At 32.3% G+C, this 20954-nt stretch overlaps 1 protein-coding gene across 3 annotated transcripts in view; it reads right to left on the bottom strand.

Moving 5' to 3' along the window:
• Positions 1–556: 556 nt before the first annotated feature.
• Positions 557–20954, bottom strand: part of LOC111037482 (RNA-binding protein fusilli) — a 75111-nt gene continuing 54713 nt past the window's right edge. The window contains exons 5-15 of one of the 3 annotated variants that reach the window (XM_022320082.1): positions 18925–19014; positions 18200–18254; positions 11548–11658; positions 11197–11372; positions 11027–11121; positions 10725–10940; positions 10201–10494; positions 9744–9966; positions 4955–5220; positions 3370–3417; positions 557–3190 (exon numbers count right to left, since the gene is read on the bottom strand). In XM_022320082.1, coding sequence (XP_022175774.1) covers positions 3041–3190; positions 3370–3417; positions 4955–5220; positions 9744–9966; positions 10201–10494; positions 10725–10940; positions 11027–11121; positions 11197–11372; positions 11548–11658; positions 18200–18254; positions 18925–19014 — 1724 coding nt within the window. In that variant the 3' untranslated portion in view covers positions 557–3040. Of the gene's footprint in view, positions 3191–3365; positions 3418–4954; positions 5221–8850; positions 9967–10200; positions 10495–10724; positions 10941–11026; positions 11122–11196; positions 11373–11547; positions 11659–18199; positions 18255–18924; positions 19015–20954 lie in introns of those variants that run through there. The other 2 variants (XM_022320083.1, XM_022320080.1) reach the window with 2 other exon arrangements.

The raw sequence follows: 20954 nt of genomic DNA, 5'->3' as shown, positions 1-20954 counted from the left end.
ATAACTATAACGTAAAAATAGTAATAATGTATAATTAATTAACAACACGAGTATATATTATATTATATTCAACGATTATTATATATTATTGCACTACAAAAACACAGATAGCAGCATATATTATTTTGGTCTATTTATTCTTAATCATATACATCTAATCGAACGAATTTGAAACATAAGTATAATTTAATATTATAATAATATCTGTAGGTGACCTACCTACCCTATATATTATTATGTGACTGCGCGAAATTGAATTTCAAAGTCAGAGAGACATCGAGCAATAAAATAGGTAGTAACTTACAGACCACACACTATGAGTATATGAGCGAAGGGTAGTAATAATAACAATCGATTACCATATTATAGTAGTAACATGTTTAAGCGACTGTTGCGATCTAACTGGAAAGACGGACGCGACGAGACACATTACTTGACATCTCGTATGCATTGTTCAACGGACAAAGTTATATTATTACATATCAAAGTATAATATTTAACTATACAAAACATTATACAACGAAAAATCGAGTATTGCTTCGATTGGCAACAGGAATTTATAGAAGCCAAATGGCCCGAATACAAAACATTAGTCATCGGAATCGCGATTGTTTTTCGGTAGGTAATTGACATGTTCTTCAACAATTAGATGTTACAAATAAAACATTTAAAAAAATGCAATAACGGCGAAGACTTTAGGCGGATATTATTATTTTACGATTGAGATTTAACGATATAGATATGCAGGGTCTTATTATATTATCATACGCGCATATTCCATCTATTTTTTGGCTAATTTATTGCGACATGCGTCTATATGTGGGTGTTTTATATTATATTATTCGTATATTTATTTCGGCCAACTGAAAGTCTAAAACCTATGTATACTAATACATACATAACATATATATATATATATATACACATTAGAAGATTAACACGAGACTTATAACTGTACATAATGTTATAAGTAAAGGCCTAGTACTAGCTGATGACACTTATATTATAACGACGAGTTGAACTGTTTCGCTTTAAAATGACTGTCTGGGGCGAAGACTTGTCACGCTTCATAAAATTATATTTTATATTTTAATATATATTAACAATAATGATTATGAAAATTATAAAAAAAACCGTATACATATTTTTGGAACATTGTCGATGTACATTATATTATTTTATATTATATAATACCTATAATATTGTGCGGCCGTGACGGTGCGGAGATGGGGAATACGATAATTACGAAAATACGAAACTACTATATAGAATGCAATCGTAATAGTTGTTTTTATTATAATATTAAGACGGATGGCCGTACGTTGGCCGAGGAAAATGTATTGTGTTGAAAATTCGTTCATCCGGAGGAGGACCAAAGTATAAAATATACGTTCGAGATAAATTTAATTAAAAAATTGTCAAAACATCTACTTTTTTGAGATCTACTTGGAAATAAACAAAATTAAATTAAATTGCACAAAACATTAAAATGTTTAAAAAAAAATATCATATAAATATTGTTTTCGTTATGTTTTGTCGAGCATAAAGAATACTAGAGATCGTACAACCGAATGTTAAAATTTTAAACAAAAATAGATTCAAAAACTAACATTATATTATTATAGCTGGTACCTAGATATAACATGATAACTTTGGCAGCTTAGCACCCGTTATCGTTTATAAGTTAAAATTTGTATAAGTATTTCTTTTATACGCACTCAACAGCAGTTAATGAAACATATGCAGATATAATAAATTAATCTCACTAATTCCTACAAAAAAAAAAAATAATAATAATACTAATAAACAAATTTGGTCGTTTTATAGGACTTGACTAACGAGACAATGCGAGGGCATAAAATCGAAAAAAATATTTTCAAAAACCGTTGCTTGTTATATGATAATAAAAAGAAAACGCGACGAAGTATAACATACGGAATAATTTTTTAATAAACCGTTATTACGATATTTCGATCGCATCGATATTGTATTATAATCATAATAATATTATATTAAATAATCTAAGAAATGTGCGAGAGTTGTATTGTAATGTGCGTCAAATTATAAAATGACATTAATGACATTTATAAGAACAACGTACACACACCATAGTCATAATTAAATTGTTATGTGTAGTACTTAATATTTATTATATACACTCGTCATACAAAGTGAACTTTTTTAACTTAAGACGCTCATATTATATACGGCTTTTCGCAGTCAATTGGTGTAATTTTAAGTAGGTACCGTAATAACTCCACGAATGTGTGATAAAAATATTATTTTCATATATTTTTTAAATTTTAGACCCGTATTTTGAATTTCGTATTCTGTCATTTTCAGAACATGAAATAAAAAATATGGGTTATTGCCATTCGGAAAAATTAAAAATCTATGAAAATATTATAAGTAAGTACCTACACATTGTATTGAGATGTGTCATGTGTTAAGAAAATTCACCATGTATAATATATTTGCAGATAAAACGGGAAGAATATACCTATCGAGTCATTTTAGAATTGAATATTATAAAACAAAATCATCAAACGAGTGAAATTCGTAAAAAGAATACTAAATTGGTAAAAATAATAAAAATCACATTGAAAACATACGATATAATAATTCACACAAAACATAGACATTACATTATTCGACTTACAAACTTCAATATGATAATACATGTACAATATGTATTTATTATATTGTATTGTTATGTACACGTGGTGACCAACAATAATTAACGAGGATTAGGTACTATCTCTTTTGTCTTTAATACGCGCGGTGGAAGACGACTATATGATATTTGTTGGCTGAGCTTTCTAAGGTTGAGTTTTTTTTTCAACTAATTAGATAATAATAATATTATGTATACTAATTTTTCCGTCTAAGTCTAAGTATATATACAGTCTTAAATCTAATAGAAATATCTCTCGATCTATATAACATATCAATATTATATAGGTATAAATAAATAAATACAAACATTACTATTTATATGTTATAAACACGTTAAGTACGCGGCCGTTTGTACTTTGCACAATTATTGTGACTTTGAATTAGACGAGTAGACGTACGTAGTCCGATCATCGGCGGCAACGGCGTTGTTGTGACGATGACGGTTGCACGTCGGTTGGCGCCGACCGTTGTTTCGCGTCGCGTCAAGCCGCAGCCGAGTGCATGCCCATCGGACCTGTAAAATGTCAGTTTTAATGATTAGCCTTCAGAGACGATCGCTCGTTAACGGTTGAGAGATGAGAAAAGCGGTCATAGACGATATTATATTATAAAATATCACAGTCATACTATTGTCATAAGCGTCGGATATACAACTAAAAAATATATATATATATTCTATACAAACATACCTACGTTCATTGTGCAAAATTGAGGATTCTGTTGCATGTAATCGATGTTCCACTGAAAATAACGATTCGAACAAAAAAACACGATTAGTCAGAATTTTAACTAAAATAATTTTTTTAGTTAAATTATTAAATAGTTATAATAGTTCTTATATGTAATTAGAAGTTAAAACTTATACGGTATACCTATTATAGGTCTTTTTAAGATTCTGACCTTTCAATGAAGTACCGACTACCTACTAACCAAATACGTTTTTTTAACAGAGAATACCATCAAGAAGTCAGACACAAAAAACACACTCACACATACTCATAAAAAATAACATATTTATCACTTCGATCAAAATCCATAATAATTTGTATTTTTTTATACATTTACTAACTTTCACATTCTTACTAAGAAACTGACGACACTCTTCAGTCCAGTGGTTGAAGTGGCTCAGAATAAGTGAGAGGATGGAAAATGTGAGCTATAAAAAGTGGAGGGATGCCATCCTACCGTATCACCCCCTATACACTTCGACCACTGATTGTGATGAAGTACCTACTTATTATTTGTATTGTATATTTATATGGTAATACTTTCGGTATTTTAGTGTCCCACAAATGCGCCAGTTAAAAAATGAAATCATATGATTAAAATCGTTTTAGTGAATCATGCCTATGAAGGTTTAAATAACAACACAGAACCAATAGAGTTCTTATCCGAACTTGTGCTTTAGTGCAGCGTCAAAACTTTTAACTTATTATTATCCACCCACTTTTGTGTGGTTAATATTTCCAAATTAAAGATCATCAGAAAACTACTAAATTCTAAGAGACTGGTTGCATACATATATATAATGCATAAGTGTAAAAGATTAATGGACAGGTTAAATATTCATGAATATTATTGGGCGAGTGGCACATCACTTTTTATAGTTAAACTTTCATATTTTTTATATTTGGAGCTTAGATATAATGCCGATTAACTACTGCTTGGTAACAACACACAACACTGTATAATGTACATAGGTTGTTCATTCAGGTCACAACAAATTTGCACATCTCCCTGCAGACATAATGATTTAGAACCCCATTCGTATATCAGTATATAGCTCTCGCCCATCTTTATAATACCTACAATACGAGATTCCCAGTACAATAGGGTATATTTTCATAAGCACCTTAATATAATAATAATATAAGATCGTCAGCCAATATAGTAGATTTTCGAGGAGACGAGGTAACAAATCTGGAGCGAGCAGGCACATATTTTAGATTTTATACAGCGTGATTAGATTATAATAAAACAAGTCGGAAACACCGCAGTATCAAACCGTCCAACCCCCTCTCCCTGCAGCTGATATCAAGTAATAGGTATTTATAAGGGATGGTTTTTTAAGGGCGTTCATTCCTGGTTTTTATTCTTGAATTATGCATACATTCAAATTCCTGTTTGTGCAAAGGGGAAAACGGGGGCGAGCACGCTCGAAAAACCACCCTGTCTAAATTATTTTTCGCATTGACAGTACCTATATATTGAGTTTGACCTACCCATGTATAAAGACTTATTTTAAGACGCGATATAATAATAATTCGTTACGATTTACCTCGGACACGGAGTGTATGAGATTGCACATGTCCACGGGCGGCGGGGGCGGCATCGGTGGCGGTGTGCCCTGCATGATGAGTAGCGCGGGCTGTTGGTGCGGCGGCGATATGGGTGGCGACGGGTACGGCCAGTAGAGGATTGGCGGCGGGTACGGCGCGCCCAGCGACGGCGGCGGCTGGTGACCTATCAGCGGCGGCGGCCCGGAGAACGGCGAGTAGTTCGACGTCGGCGGCGGGAACGGCGGAGAAGTCATCAGCGGTCCGCCTGCGCGTGCAAAAAACGCATGACTTTCGTGAGTATATTATCATAACATATTCAAAAACGGATGTATAAAATAATTATCATTTATGCATTATAATATTATTCATTATATAGTTAAGGGTTATTTAACCGGTATGCGGTAAGGATGGATGTATATATAATATTATTATAAAATAAGCTTGGAAAGTATGTAATATAATATTATAATATAAAAGGAAAACAAATCGTAAGTTGTTACAAGCACGGAAATGGAATTAGGGAGGACGATGATGATGATGATGATAAAATATAATATGTCAGTAATCCTCGGACATTAAAAGCGAAAGGAAAAGTGAAATAAGCGTTTAAATAAAAAAAAAAATGATATACTTAAACTATATTGTATATTAGGTGTAATTTATGTTAAAAATTATTTATATAGTTTTAACGGACTCACCGGAAAGATTAACACCACCAATCACCAGCAACCAATATATAAATTTTGCTTTTATACGCCCCGTGCTCTAAATTTATTTACCAACAACATGTGTGAACACCGTAGTTAAATCTAATACGTTTTGTAATGAGAAAAAAATATAATAAAATAAAAAATAATATAAGCCATGATAAAATACGTCTAAATAAAAAAATAAAAAAGTATCTCAAGCGAACGTTTTTCCGTCGTCCAAATACAGTCGCGGATCCGCCACACCTTTCGCGTCCATTCTTGATGACCAGACGAAACTTCTATATATATTAGAATAAGCGAGTATTTTGTTAAGTTTATATTTTTCTTAAAAAAAGTACAGTTTATAACACGACTGTGACACGTAGGCGATCCATCGGAGGTAGTGGTGGGTGTTCGGCCATGCAGTGGCGCCGGTCTAAAGCGCAATATAATTTTTTTGAGGGTTTTACTCTCTCCCTTAAAGCATAATATATCATGTAAGAATATTACAAAAAGAGAGGGAGGTTATTTTTGTGTAGGATTTTTATTTCCGCGATATTGACTTAAAGAAAACCTCGGCACCACTGATGACCATAAATACCCGCTGCGCACAACTACCTGCACCGTGGTACCACAAACGTCGACCACCTGTAGCCAGGTATTGTTAGAGGAGCTTGGAAAAAGCTACAGACAGTTGTTATAGGTATAATAATATTAATTATAATATAACATTTCACCTCACGTCATCACACGATAGAGTGATTAGATGGGCAGCAAACAAGGGCAAAGGTCTCTCTCACCAAGTAATATATATATAGGTTGCGATATAGTATTTTATGAGGGTTGTCAAACGACCCACAACACCACCATCACACCCCGCAAATGCTATTTTTTTTTCTTAACATGTCAAAACGTCATATATACCCGTCTCGCCACCATGTCTTTTTTTTAATCTACATGCATCAGTACCTAAGTATAATATATTAATATATATATAATAATATGTGTGTGTGTGTGTGTGTCGTATGGGGTCGGAAGTCCGCAGAGAATTCTCTTATCACCAATCCATTCGTTGTTTATTTATAGTTAGTAATTTTTGTTTTGGCTCGAGTACAGTGTAGGACGTGTTGACAGTTATGACAGGGGGAGAGGATTATATGTATAAAAAATACGGACGTGTATACACACCACCCAAAGGTCCGAGAAGCACAATATGCGTGTGTTAGATTCGAAAGCTGTTTTTTTTTTTTAGTCTATCACTATTTATAAAAGTTACATAAATATTTGTTCTACTGAAATCAATCATCTAAACCAAAGACGTCAGATTTTCACCAAAGAACGAGATAACAGCGTTCAAATCCAACACCCGCACAATATATTTTATTTTCCCGGGTCCGTCAACCGGTGGGGTTTTTGAAATCCAGAGACATAAACCACCACTTTGTATACTTAGTAGGTATGTGCAATAAATAATAATGATATTATTTTTTAATTTTTACGCACACTTAAGAAAAAAATACCGCATTAACCGTTAAACAAAGTTTGCATAGAACTTTGTTCATCTTCCTAGTCACCCTTGCAATTGTATAAAAGGGTCAATTCGGTGTCAACAACGTATACAAATAAATAAGATAAAAAGCAGAATAAAACATACGACTTCAACACCAAATTCCGTTAGGCAATATTTCGATATATTTTATATTACTATATAAAAATAATTCGTCTATTATTATGATTATTAATATTAATGCGTAACATATTAAAAAAAATAATAAAACGGGTCAATAAAAGATTTGTACACATTTCATATTCGCTATCTAGATACAGCATTTATTAAAATATTTAGTAGCACACAAATCCCAAGGTTCCGCTACAGTAAATTTATTTCTGCACACACGGTCATTGAATCCAGGGAATAGGGTCCAGTTGTTCTGTTCAAATGTATAAGTTAGGTTCAGATGTCATAAAAGTATAAAACAATAGGATTATAAAAAGATTTTCAAAAATATATTATACCTCCAGGGTAGAGGATTTCATAAAAATAAAAATATTAAACAGTAGTTATCGTCAATGTACTGGCTGTTTATAAAAAGAAATGTAATATAAATTATAGTAGTATTGCAAATGCAACAGTGTTTTAACTGTATACAGTCCGTTGCAGTAAATGTCAAATGTAGCATGCAACCGATACGTTTGACATTGTAATGATAGCAACATGTATTGGTTTAATAAAATATTTGAACAGAACAACAAAAATTGTGCTAACAATGATATAAGTAAAATAATGATCATGCAAAAAAAAAAAACACCAAGCTTGTACTAACCCCAGAACCATTTTACCACAATGACAGATTGATTATTATTAATGGTTGTAGATTTTACTATTTCATAGATAATTTTCCTTTCAATCACCATACACGTGATTGGGCCACATGAAGCTTTTAATAGAATATATCTAAGCGCAAAACAATCCCACAATGTGTATGAAACAGATTAATACAGAAGAAATAAATTTATCAATAGCGAAAGCCTGAGACTTTTGAACAAAACGTAACTGGTGTTAATGTTATAAATAAAAAATAAAATTATTTAACTACTTAACTTAAAAATGTCTAAAGTCTAAAAGTGCCTAATTAACTAATTAAAACAAAAAAGGTAAGTAATAATCTAATGATATTACAATTTATCAAATGATATGATTAAAACAGATTTTAAGCTAAACACATTAGGTTAGTCCTAGTTAAGCAAGAAAAAACTAAAATAATAATAATGATAATAATAATAGTAATAATAATAATAATAATAATAATAATATAAATAATAATAGGTTAACAGGGCCTATAAAACTTTAAGACAGACGAAAAACGAAAATAAATAAATAACAAATAATCCTAACAATAATAAGATATTAAATTAAAAATTATATAAAATGGAATATTTTTGAAGTTTAAGGAATGTTTGGTGAAATTATTTTAAATGATTTTAGTGAACTGAATTAAGTCACATAGACAGTGGTCCATAATCTAATAAATTCCATGAGTTAATTGGGAACAATATTTAAGTACATATTAGTAATTTAAAATTAGTCTTAAAATCTATTAAAAGTAACTTAAAAAAAAGTTAAAAATTAATTTACAAAATTCATTCAGTACCCTGTAAATGATTTAAGCTCAATTGCTTTAAGTACCCTTTGTGCAGTCTGTTTTTTTGTTTATATATATATATATACATATGTATATATAATGGAAAAATATATAATCCAGAGGACGGATAATGTTAAAAAAATAAAAACAAATTTTTGTGTAACCATTAACCACTAACCATGTACCCGGTTATAAGCTCTAATAACCAAACTAACAACAGCAAATTAACATTGGAGGGAGGGAAAACAGAGTGGTGGAAAGAAGTTAAATGGTATAAAACTGTGCAGGGTGTTGTAGATAAGGGGAAGATGCGGCCATGGCAGCTGCTGCGGCTGCAGCCGCAGCTGCGTTGGGTCCTTGTCCCATTGGGAACATGGGCCCAGCAGCAGAAGCAGATGGCGGTGCAAACTGTCGTTTATTGGAATTTTCAGGCCCACCAGGAAATGCTTGTTGCCATGAACGTTTCTGTGGTGAATTCGCAGTTGGCGGCATGACAAACTGACCTCCAGCAGCCGAAACTGGCACGTAAGGCTTAGCTGCCATGTTGTGTGGAAATCGTGGCATATTAAAGTACATATATGGTGCAGCTGCACTTTTGGCCATGTAATTTTGGGCACTATTATCCAATAAATGTTGAGCTGCGTTTGGAGATAATATAGATTGGATATTATGCTGTTGTGCCATACCACCATTCATGTCTTGTTGCTGTTTGGTGAGTAAAGCAAGATTGATTAATTGATTATGCTGAGCTAGTTGATACAACCATGATTCCTGTTGTTGCTGCTGCTGCTGTTGTTGTTGGGCAGCTGCCATAGCCGCACGCTGGAGGGCTAGGGTTTGGGCTAAATTCTGGGCGTAAACGGACATTGGATCCCAAGCGGGCATTAGGGTAGGGACTGGGGTACCAGGATTAGCCACCTGGCTGGTGGTCATTAGAGGCTGTGCAGGTAACATACCAGGTGGTGATAATAGCGCTTTGGCAGCTACTGGGGATAAAGCTCCTGACGCAGCACCTCCTCCAGTCAACACCAGATGCATATCTTCACCAGAACACTGGAACACTTCGATGTACCGTTGTTTTTTGCCAAAAGACATATAATTGTGGTGTTTAGCCATTGCTGCCTGAGCAGCACTGCCCTCGTTGTTCATTTGAATGAATGCTTCACCAGATGCATGACCCTAGGGAAGACAGTATTCAAAATTTAAATAATACACGTTATATAAAAAAACTGAATACAATACTATTATATACAAGTATGAATATTATGTATACATAGGCATACAAAAAATATCGAATAGTCAAATAGTTTTAAAGTGACTAATTATTTTTAGTTCAAAGCAAAGCATACAATTGTTTAGTTCTATTTTTCCATTTTCACCTCTATAAGTTATATTATTATCCATGTTACTCACCACAGAGTTGTAAACCATATGTACACCTTGGAATACAATATTTTTGGAATGTTCACCAAGGAACTCAAGTATATGTTCTACATTTGCTTCATATGGAAGTCCACGTAAGCGTATACAGTCTTTTCGTGTGCCACTAGTGATGACGTGCTGAGGCAATGGCATAAGTGGCACATGCCCAAGAAGTGCAGTAGGTGAATTATTCACACCAGCAGTTGTTGTAACTGGGGTAGTAATGTTGCCATTGCTATCACTAGCTGTTGATCGTACAGATGGATCCATTGCACGATTCAAAACCTTCAAAAAATATTTTAGAAAAATAAAAGCAAAAACAATGACATGATCATGTTTACATGAATACTTATGTTATTTCATTGTGATATATGTATAATCAAATGAACAATTTTGAATTAAAAATCACATACAATTGGTAAGTATATTTATTCTAATAAAAATTGTTAATTTTTCTTCTAGAAAAACATTTTTTTTTTGTATTAATTATATTAAGATGTTTGAAATATTATTACCTGTTGTACTTCAGCTGTTGTACTCCTAAATAGTTCAATGTACCTCGTGCCTATTAGGTCTCTGTGCTTACTAAGTGCTTTAGGAGCATCATCTTCATCAGCAAATAGGACAAACGCATCACCAGTTGCACGTCCATCAGGTTTTTTAACAAATAAAACACCATCTTCTCCATCCATTACGGAACAAGTCTGCTCACCATTTTCAAAGAAAGTAATCTAATATTTATGTAAAAAATATAATCATTAAAGCAATAGTACAGTTTGTACAGTTTATGTTTCTAAACTAAATATTTGAAACTTACGACATCTTTAGCTGTACAATCATAAGGTAAACCCCTCATGCGCACAATTACTTGGGCACCCTTAGTGAGGAAAGTTTGTGCTTCACTACTATTACCTGCAAGAACAAAAAAATATTTAAAATAAAATAATTTCTTATTTTATTACATAAAACTTCTTTAGTTCAACATACCTCCAGCAACATTTATGAAGTCTTCGCCATTGGCTTTGTATACTTCAATATAACGGCTACCAATATGGTGCTTATGTCTTTTCATAGCCATGTCTCTATGCTCTTGATTCACAAAACGTACGACTGCTTCACCGTTACGACGACCATGTGCACTTAAACACAATGCAACACCACCTCTGCAAAAATAAAATGTATTATGCATGGTAAAAATCAGTTTATTTAAGATACTGAGTTGCAGAAAAAATTGATAAATGGTTCTCCAAAATTTAATTTAGCAATAATTCGCTACTAAATTATGTTTAAGGAACCATTAGCTCATGCATAAAGGTTTTAATTTCTAACTGAACATACTTGGCTATATTAAGACCACGAAAGAACTTGGCTATGTCTTGATCAGATGATTGCCACGGAAGACCTCTAGCTCTGACTACACAATTGTTATCTACTTCTTCATTTTTCCAACTATAAATAAAAACAAAATACATAGTAGTTAGATTTGTTGATGATGATAATAGTTGGACCCATAATTTAATGTGGGGCCATCAATTAACATTTTTCGAGGGCTTAATTAGGACTTAGGAAGTTAGGCAGCCATCAAAACCTATTATAAATGTTCAACCAAAAAAAGTAAATCAAAATCAAAAAAACAAATAAAAATGAGTAAAAACCTCATTTAATTCACAACAAAAATAAGATTCTTTTCTGGTTCAGATAAAATTTGTCTCTATACGGTATATTAAAGTGAAAGCATTGGACCAATTAACATTAAAATTAAAAGCTAGAAATTAATCAAAATTGTTTTATATTTCATTGATTAATTGGTGTAGTAAGTAATATCGAAAAATTATACTGAACCCTTTTGAAATGTAATTAAAAATCATAAGCTATTGAGAAAAATCAGAGTTAATCGAATTGGTGAAACAATGATTGTTTTTGAACTGTCAACCTATAAAATCAAATCAATAATACAATTTAAATTATGCTAGTAGATACACATAACATATCCAATATAATTGTATAAATCATAATATATTTGTTACCAAGTTAAAATAAAAACAAGTTTAATGTACGATATCCATCTGATACCCACTAAGAGAAATCAAGTATTCGCCCAATAAAGAGATTTTTTGAATATAATTTAAATATCTAAATGTATATATTTCTGTGCCATAGACCATAGTATAGTTTACACACACAAGATAGTTTCTACATAACATGTGTGGTGCATAAAATCACAAAACTTTTATGTAATGCAATGTTTAAAAAAATATTCCAAGATAGCCACGAGGTAATAATATTATATAGCAATTGAAGCAGAAAGTTATTGAAGAGTTGTTTAAATTATAAATTACGTTGTTATCGTTTTGAAATAAAGAAAAAACAATAAAAAAAGAAAAATTACTCTTAGTAAATGGTTCAATAAAAAAAAATATCTATATATATATTATTTTAATTGTAAACAAAAACAACAAGGTACGTCATAGATTATTACACAAGTGAGAAGAGTCATTGAGGTGATACCGAAAACTCAAATGGAATATATATTATGATATAAAACGGTAATTGCCCGAGATCCGTGCTCGTGAGAGTGTCGTAGTGATTATTATTGTTAATTATCGACGATCAATTATTTTATAGAATACGCCTGGCGAGTATACTGTATATATTAAGGTACCTATTAAATGCTGTCGAGTTAAAAAAAAAAAGAGGCATTTGCATCATAACGTGTTGTCCGTCGGCAAAACATTAATAGTCAGACATTAAGTTTATGTGACATATTAAGTATATTATTATGGATAAATTTTTTAAAAAAAAAACCGATTCAGAAAAAAAAAACGAATCAGAAAGCAATGAAACACGTCATGTGCGCGGAGGGCGAACCGACCATTGATAACCCAATTACGAAACGAAGACGCAACGGAAAAGCGGGAAGAGAGATAGGTATAAGTAGTCGGACGACGGGAAGTTGGTAGAAATATGCATTTTTCATAACCTATTTACAACCTTCGACCTTTGCCCAACGGCCGTAATCGTAGTGCAGGTCGCAATCGGAAATTCAAATCGGGGACAACATCGAAAGTCTCCACCAATGCATTATAAAAAATTATACTATTGATGATAAACGATAGGTAATAATACTATTACAGCGTAAATATCGACGACGACGACGACGCCATGATGAATAATGCATACAACAAAACATTACAAGCGATTACCTATCTATCTCCATGAAACTAAAATTATGATGATTTTTTTTTTCGAGACCGATCCGGGGACATTTATCTAATACCGGCCGTGAATTGTAAAAAACAACACTCGAACGAGATAAGAAAAAACATAATCACATTATTATTATAAGTAGGTATGTCGTCTAAACTCTCCTCGACGATGTCTATATTAAAAAATATTAAGTGTAATATAGGTAGGTACCTATAATATCGTGTGTGTGTGTGTGTGTGTGTGTGTGTGTGTGTGTGTGTGTGTGTGTGTGTGTGTGTGTGCGCGTGTATATGCGTTTTTTTTTTCAGGGACACCATAACTCGAGCGCGCGTTCGAGGAGTGAAAAATGAAATAAAACAATAAGCGCGGGGGAGAGACAGAGACGGAGCGAGAACACAAGGTATTTTTTATTTTTTATTTTTTTATCGTCTGCGCCCGTGTCAACGCCATAAGTCAAGAGTGTGTTAGTGCGTGTGTAGGTATTGTTTTCGCCTCGTGTACTCGATCGCGTTAGTGTGCGAAGAGTTTGTGCGACACACGCGCACGTTAGGAGAATTAATTTTTTACTTACACAGTGATACACAACAGCAGTGTATTATATTATTATTATTATTATTATAATAATAATAATTAGACGGGCGAGGAAAAAAAAACCAAAACCGAAAAATATGTACAACTACGCCGTGTGTAATAAACTGTCAAAATTACTTTGTGTGTATGTGTGATCGCGGCGCTACTGCAGGCTGCTGAATGCGAGCACGCACACACTTGTTGGCGGCGACGAGTTTCACGATAATATAAATCATAATTATTATAATATTATTATGTTCTATGACAAATAGGTGCACACGACTAGGCGTAAATGCCGTGTGCGCATAAGTAGAATGAATCTACTAGGAGAAAAAAAAAATAGTTATAATAACGTCGAGGCAATATCTCGAGAACAACGTTTGCTCTTCGAGAACCGTCGTCGGCGCAATTATAAATAATTATCATAAGATATCGTACTATTATATTAATAAGTGTTTTTAAAAACTTAAAAAATGGAGGCTCGAAAAAGTATTGAATAGGCACGTCTCGCCGTTTACACACAGTATTCGTTTACTCATTCGCATTAAAATCGATTTAATAACATTCACAGATAACAATATATCAAATATACCGTATTCTTAAATATTTGTACAGTATAAATAAATTATGTTACAGGAACATTTTCAAAAGTTATCTTTGCTTGTCTAATAGATTCCAGTTCGTGGAAGAATATAATAAGCACTTAGCACAGTATCCAATCATCAAAATGATAATTTGATGAAAGACACGAAATCGTAACTGACATATTATTATTCAGGAGTATTTACACAAAATCAAATCATTATCTTTTTACGAAACGTTCAAATAACAGTAATTACTAATTATATACAAATTAAATTATCATTTTAATTACATTTAATGCTGGAAGTAGAACGATTAGGAGGCATATACAAAATAATAAAACATTTTTTTTTTGGAAAATTTTTCATCTAACTTTATAGGTATACAGACTACAGAAATACTGGAATGGTGAAGTAACAATAATAATAAAATAACGTTATAAGAAAAACTCGGGTTTAGCCGTTCAAATACTTATAGGTACATAATACAAGTTATTGATTAATGTCTTAAATATCTTCAAAGATTTATGTTCGTTCTTCCTAACACATAAAGATAATTTTATATTTCAAATAATTGACGTTATCAAATTGAAAACCTGTCAGATTAAAACACATTAAAACCAGTATATTATGGAACATATTTCATATCAAAGTAATTGTTATCATAAAAAAGCCAATTATAATAAATTAATAAATGAAATATGCAATTACAGTAAGTAATAATTTTTATTTTATAATACCGTCTTTGGCCTCTACAATTTTTTAAACGTTATTTTGAATTCGAAAGTATGCGGCTTTACTTTTGTCTTAGGTTACGATTTTAATTTTTGGAAAACAAACAATATTGCCACGAACATCGATGAACTAGAATCGAAAAAATAATTTCAAAACACTTGGGAAAAGAACTACTTTAAAATATAGTTTAGTACATAATCGAAAAAACCGATCTCGTGAGGTCATTTATTTTTAAGAATAAAATATTGTAATTCAGGTTCGTAACATGTGTTAAGATTTAGAACCATTTTAAAATAGGTTGATTTATCTTATCCCGCTATCCAACAAAAAAATTAAATGTGAAACATCCGTACCGCACTTATAACCGATAACCTCGGTGTCGAATCAATATAATGTGAATAATAATAATATAATGATTTACTTACAAAATCCCATACAGATTGGCAACTGGTTATTTATATGATATTATTAAACTCATATTTTAAATAAACCACAATAATATCTAACATTTTATTTATTTTAGAAGAAGAAGAATAAGTAAAACGAATACATCCAATAAAACACATATTATGAGAACGTTGTGTTTAAACATCACACCATGACCATAAAATTAAAATAAATTAAATGTTTAGAAATAATATATATTATGTACTTATTACCTACGTGTGGTAGTAAAAACAGACGATACTTAATCGTATATAACTGTTCCCTCATCGAAAAATACGGTTTATTTTTTTTATAGTCGTACTACCTATTCACGCTTGTGTTTGCGCAGCAGGTATGTTCGTAATGAGACCTGTTTATTGTTGTACAATGCACGAACACAATATATGAAAATATGAAATATTGTCATTTGTCGGAAACGTCCCAGAAATAATACGTAAGTAGTAAGTACAATGTAGCCATGCAGTACAATATACAATTTGGGCAAATGGCGTTATCTTTTAAAATTAATATTTAATTGTTCTACGCCCTTATATATGCATAGGGAAATATTACGTTGTTTATAAACAAGAGTAGGCAGTAGACTTATTATATGAATTGCCAAAGGATAACGGAAAATATATAGCAGTGCAGTATTATAGGTGACTGATGTCAACGTCACGTACACGTGCGCTTGGTATTTACAACGACAGTAGGTACCTATAGAGTTCTAAATTAGTAAAAAAAAAAAAAAACAACAAACGCCTCAAGGTGCTAGTTTTTTCCTCTCGCAATATCGATTACCGTAAGTTCGAGTTTAATTATGAACACTTAACACAATATAACGTCGTTGATGTTTCATTTCACTACTTACCTATAATACAGGTGCAATTAAAAACTGTTGGGAGAGGGTGCGAAAATAAGTAGAATTTCTCACGTGCATTATTTAAAAAGTTACACGCACACATATTTTTCTCATGGTCCCTTTCCCCTCCCATGTTATAATTTTATAGTAATTATTTAAAAATATATTTATAATATAATAGGCGATTGTGGCTTATCGCGACTAAAAACGGAACGTCGATAACCTCAGGATTACGAATCGACGACACGGAGACAGCGCAATATATATCGGCGGACAAGCATGTGCATGGAAATATGTACATAAAAAAAAAACATTTATGGGTAGATCTTAAATTATGATTTATGATCTTTGTGCCGTGTTCGATATAACAAGCTAACGAGGATAACAAAAAAAAAAAAACAAAAACGCACACGTTGTGCCAGAGCAAGGGTGACGATTTCCGTCCGACAGTCCAACATGTGTTTGAAAACGTTGTCTAATATCGAGTACCTATAAATTAAAATGATATCGATTGATATTTATGTGTATAACGGCGGCAATGGTTTTACGAATATTATATTTATCTAATTATAATCGGTTGAGCCGACTAGGATCGATTTATAAGTCTCTGTTGGCGGCGGACGGCAATTTATTACTAAGATATAATTTTTTTTCCAACCGTTCATAATCCATAATATAACCTTTATGTGCATTACATGTACACGAATTGAAAAAAATAACGATTATACAACTAAAAGTCTACAAGGAATGGTCACGTAACCAGCTCACCGTCAAAACTGTGCTAATAAATAACAATCCGATCACTATATTACATAAAGTAAAAACACACAGTTCAAATTGAAATGTATTTTTTTTTTAAAGGCTTAACACATAAATGAGAAAATAGTTATCTTACCGACATAATAATAATCACAACGAAGTTTACATCAAATGTGATTAACCCACAACTAATTTTGTTTCAACAAAACTTTATTTTTAAATCGTAATAAATAAAAATTTGACTGTTTGTTAGAGTCTTTAGCAATGACATAAAGGTGCCATTGAGATCATTTTCAAACCCAGATAATGCTTGGATCTTCGATGATTGCGGAGGCGGGGGGAGGGGACACCCTGACTCATTGGTTCTATTCGAGTTACAAATATATTTACAAGCGCACAAACCTTACTGTTTTGATACGAGAATTGAATTGTAACCTCAGTTACTCTAGGGTCCAAAAATACTAGTTACAACACTGAATACGGTTATTAAAAATAAATAATGAACGAAATGACCTCTGGGCTCTTATTACGTATAAATAGTACATACCTATCAAAATGGACAATTTAAATCTATTTTCATGAGTCATATTATAATAAATTGATAGTATTACAACACCCGATAATAATATTCCTATGTTATGTCACAACAATAGCGTCTAAGAAAAGTAACACAATCGTTTACTCAGACCAATAACCGTTTTATTTAATGGGTGTTTTTTTTTTTTGTAATTAGGGATCGATATTTGTGAACGCATAAAACTAAAAATCACAGATACCAATGAAAACACAACACAAAGGCACCTATATAGGTAAGCAATAATAATAATAATAATAATAATGTGTAACTCACCAAATGCCCGGTTCGAGTTTTAGCTGAACGATTTCCGGCGAATTGAACGTATGGCCTGAAACATGAAAATAATTGTTTTCTTAAAATATTCAACTTACGAACTAATAACTACCAATGGTTTCCCACACTACTGTAACATCGCCGGCTATGCGGCAAAAACGATTGCAAAACACAATATTATATTATAATATAGTGATAATTAATGCGATGAGTGAATATTGTTTACTGAATTTCGCTGAGCGGTGCACTTCCTGTTACTCGGACGGGTATATGTGGATTGGTCAAGGTGGTGGTATGTGGAGGGGGGGGGGGGGTGGAAAGAAATTTTTTTAGGCATACGTTATTGAAAGACGTTGAACAAATTACACAACGACAATAATATTATAATATTGGATTACACTAGCCGTGTGAGACACGGTTAAAATTTGATGACTTCATTAAATTTCGGTTTAAATATGCTCGGACACGGAGCGGGGTAAGAACTAGAAAACTGCCAGCACAGCTCGTTTATGGCCTACGGGGACCCCTCCCTCCACCCCACTCCGCCAAAGAAATAGATCGACGATTCGTAGCGTTGCGACACTGCACAATACTCGGAAAATAATAATTGTTTATTAATTTCTTTTCTTTTTTTACGCGCCTGATGCGCCGCGCAGGCGATCCGACGGCACTGAGACACTAAAAATAATAGGTAAACTTAGACGTTTTAATACCCGAGAACTTACCGTCAGCTATGAGCCTTTGGACAATGTTTACCATATCCTTGACCTCGGCTACGTAGAACTGAGAATCGATTTCGTGAGTTATTTCTAGATCTGAATATAGTCGGGGGTCAAGGAAACAACCACTTTGCGAGAACGAGCAATAGCCAACAATAATATATGTAATATTAAATTAATTATGATGGTAAAAACACAATCGACGGTAGTACACCATATTATGATGATATTATTATGAACGATAAAAACACAATCCGATACATGCATAATATCATTAGGTACAAAATATAATAGGCGGTTCGTAATTGAATTAAACGGAAATTAAATATTATATATTATGCAAATCGAAGTGGGTCGTCAAAGCCAGCCAGCCAGGTGCGTTAATGATGATGTCTAATCACAAGTATATGGTTGTAATTTTTTTTTAACGGTATTAATAATAATAGTTTTTCATAATATTTTTAATTCGTCATACGATTGTGCATGTGAATGTAATCGAAAATATCCATATTATTATTATACGTTCGACTACACACAATCATAAATTATTATTAGTATATATATTTTATAAAAACGCACCGTCCTATTCAACGCACAATATAATAATTGGTTAATAGTATCATGCCTAAGTCATATAGGTACCAATAATATTCTCGTTATTCCGTAAAATATGTAATAAAATATCATTATGTTATATTTAACGCGGGGCAAACAACAATAACGCATGACTACGGCTTTCGTTCGTTCGTTTCGATGAGCTGTTTTTTTTTTTTTTTTTGTGTTTGCACGCGTTTGAGCACATAAATTATAATAATATAATATATAGACTAAGTAAAGCGATTAACGGCTGCACACACAACCTGTTGCTGATAACGAGCAACCGCTGTATGTTGCGGTATATGAGAGAGGTGTACCTTTATAGATCGTTACTCACCTAGCATACAGGTATCGAGCATTGTCGAGAGCAAAGTGCGGGTTGTGAAATTTCTTTATTTACACTTGAGCCCTTTTTTAATTTTTTACCGTGTGAAATGCATGTAAGACACAACGCGTGCAAATGTGCAATGACATTTTGACCACTGACGTCACAGCAGATACATTTTACATACAATTGGCGCAATACAATATTACACGCAAGTTATACGATTCTCACAAGTACGTTTTTAAGGCAGAAATGTCTGCAACATACCATAATTAAAGTCAAAGTCATTCGAGTGTTAAGTCATTTTTTTATGTTGTAAGGTAACTAGTAAAAATCAAATTAAAATAATTCCAAAAATTACATTTTACAATTTACTTATACACATGTGTTTAATACAAATGAATCCTAAATTGACTTAAAAAATATAAAGGTTATAACTGGTAGCCAAATACTTTCGTAAATTAAATTATAATTCATAACGACCTGATGGAAAATGGTATAAGATACCTATTCCTACGTAAAAATACTACACTCCATCAAAAGTTTTTGATTTATGATTGTTCTGTTATCCCCGACACCTATTAGAAGTCTTTTTTTTTAGACTCAACTATACGTTGGACAAAACAGTTGGATTTAACAGTTTAATAATAGCTAATAAATTCTATCTCTGGATTGCTTCAATGAACATTCAATTATTTTATTCCGAGTTCTTATGCACTTTTTTTATTTATTGTTGAAGCATGAAACCTTCACTCGTATTATTGTTCTACCGTGTTTTCTTTGTAGTATTATGTACCTTCCACGGATAAAGAGAAAATAATAGTTCTAATTTTCGTTTTATTTTAATTTACAACAAATTAAACCAAACAAAAATAGTTTATTTTTAAACGCCATTAAATGTTTCGAAAATAAGGGGAACATACAAATTATCGACCTTAAAAATGTCCTGTTCTACCAAAAATGTTGGAAGAGAAATTTTTCAAAATTCACAAGAAATGAAGTAACAACTAACAACATTGACAAGAATATTCCATATAAAACACAGCATACACACCACACGTAGTACTAGATTATATACCACTTATACTCGTAATAGACTAAGATAATTCTGATA

This window comes from Myzus persicae, unplaced genomic scaffold, assembly GCF_001856785.1.
Source record: "Myzus persicae strain clone G006 unplaced genomic scaffold, MPER_G0061.0, whole genome shotgun sequence".
Taxonomy (NCBI): domain Eukaryota; kingdom Metazoa; phylum Arthropoda; class Insecta; order Hemiptera; family Aphididae; genus Myzus; species Myzus persicae.
Note: the sequence above shows the minus strand (reverse complement) of the source record. Positions and strands in the feature narration are given on the sequence as shown.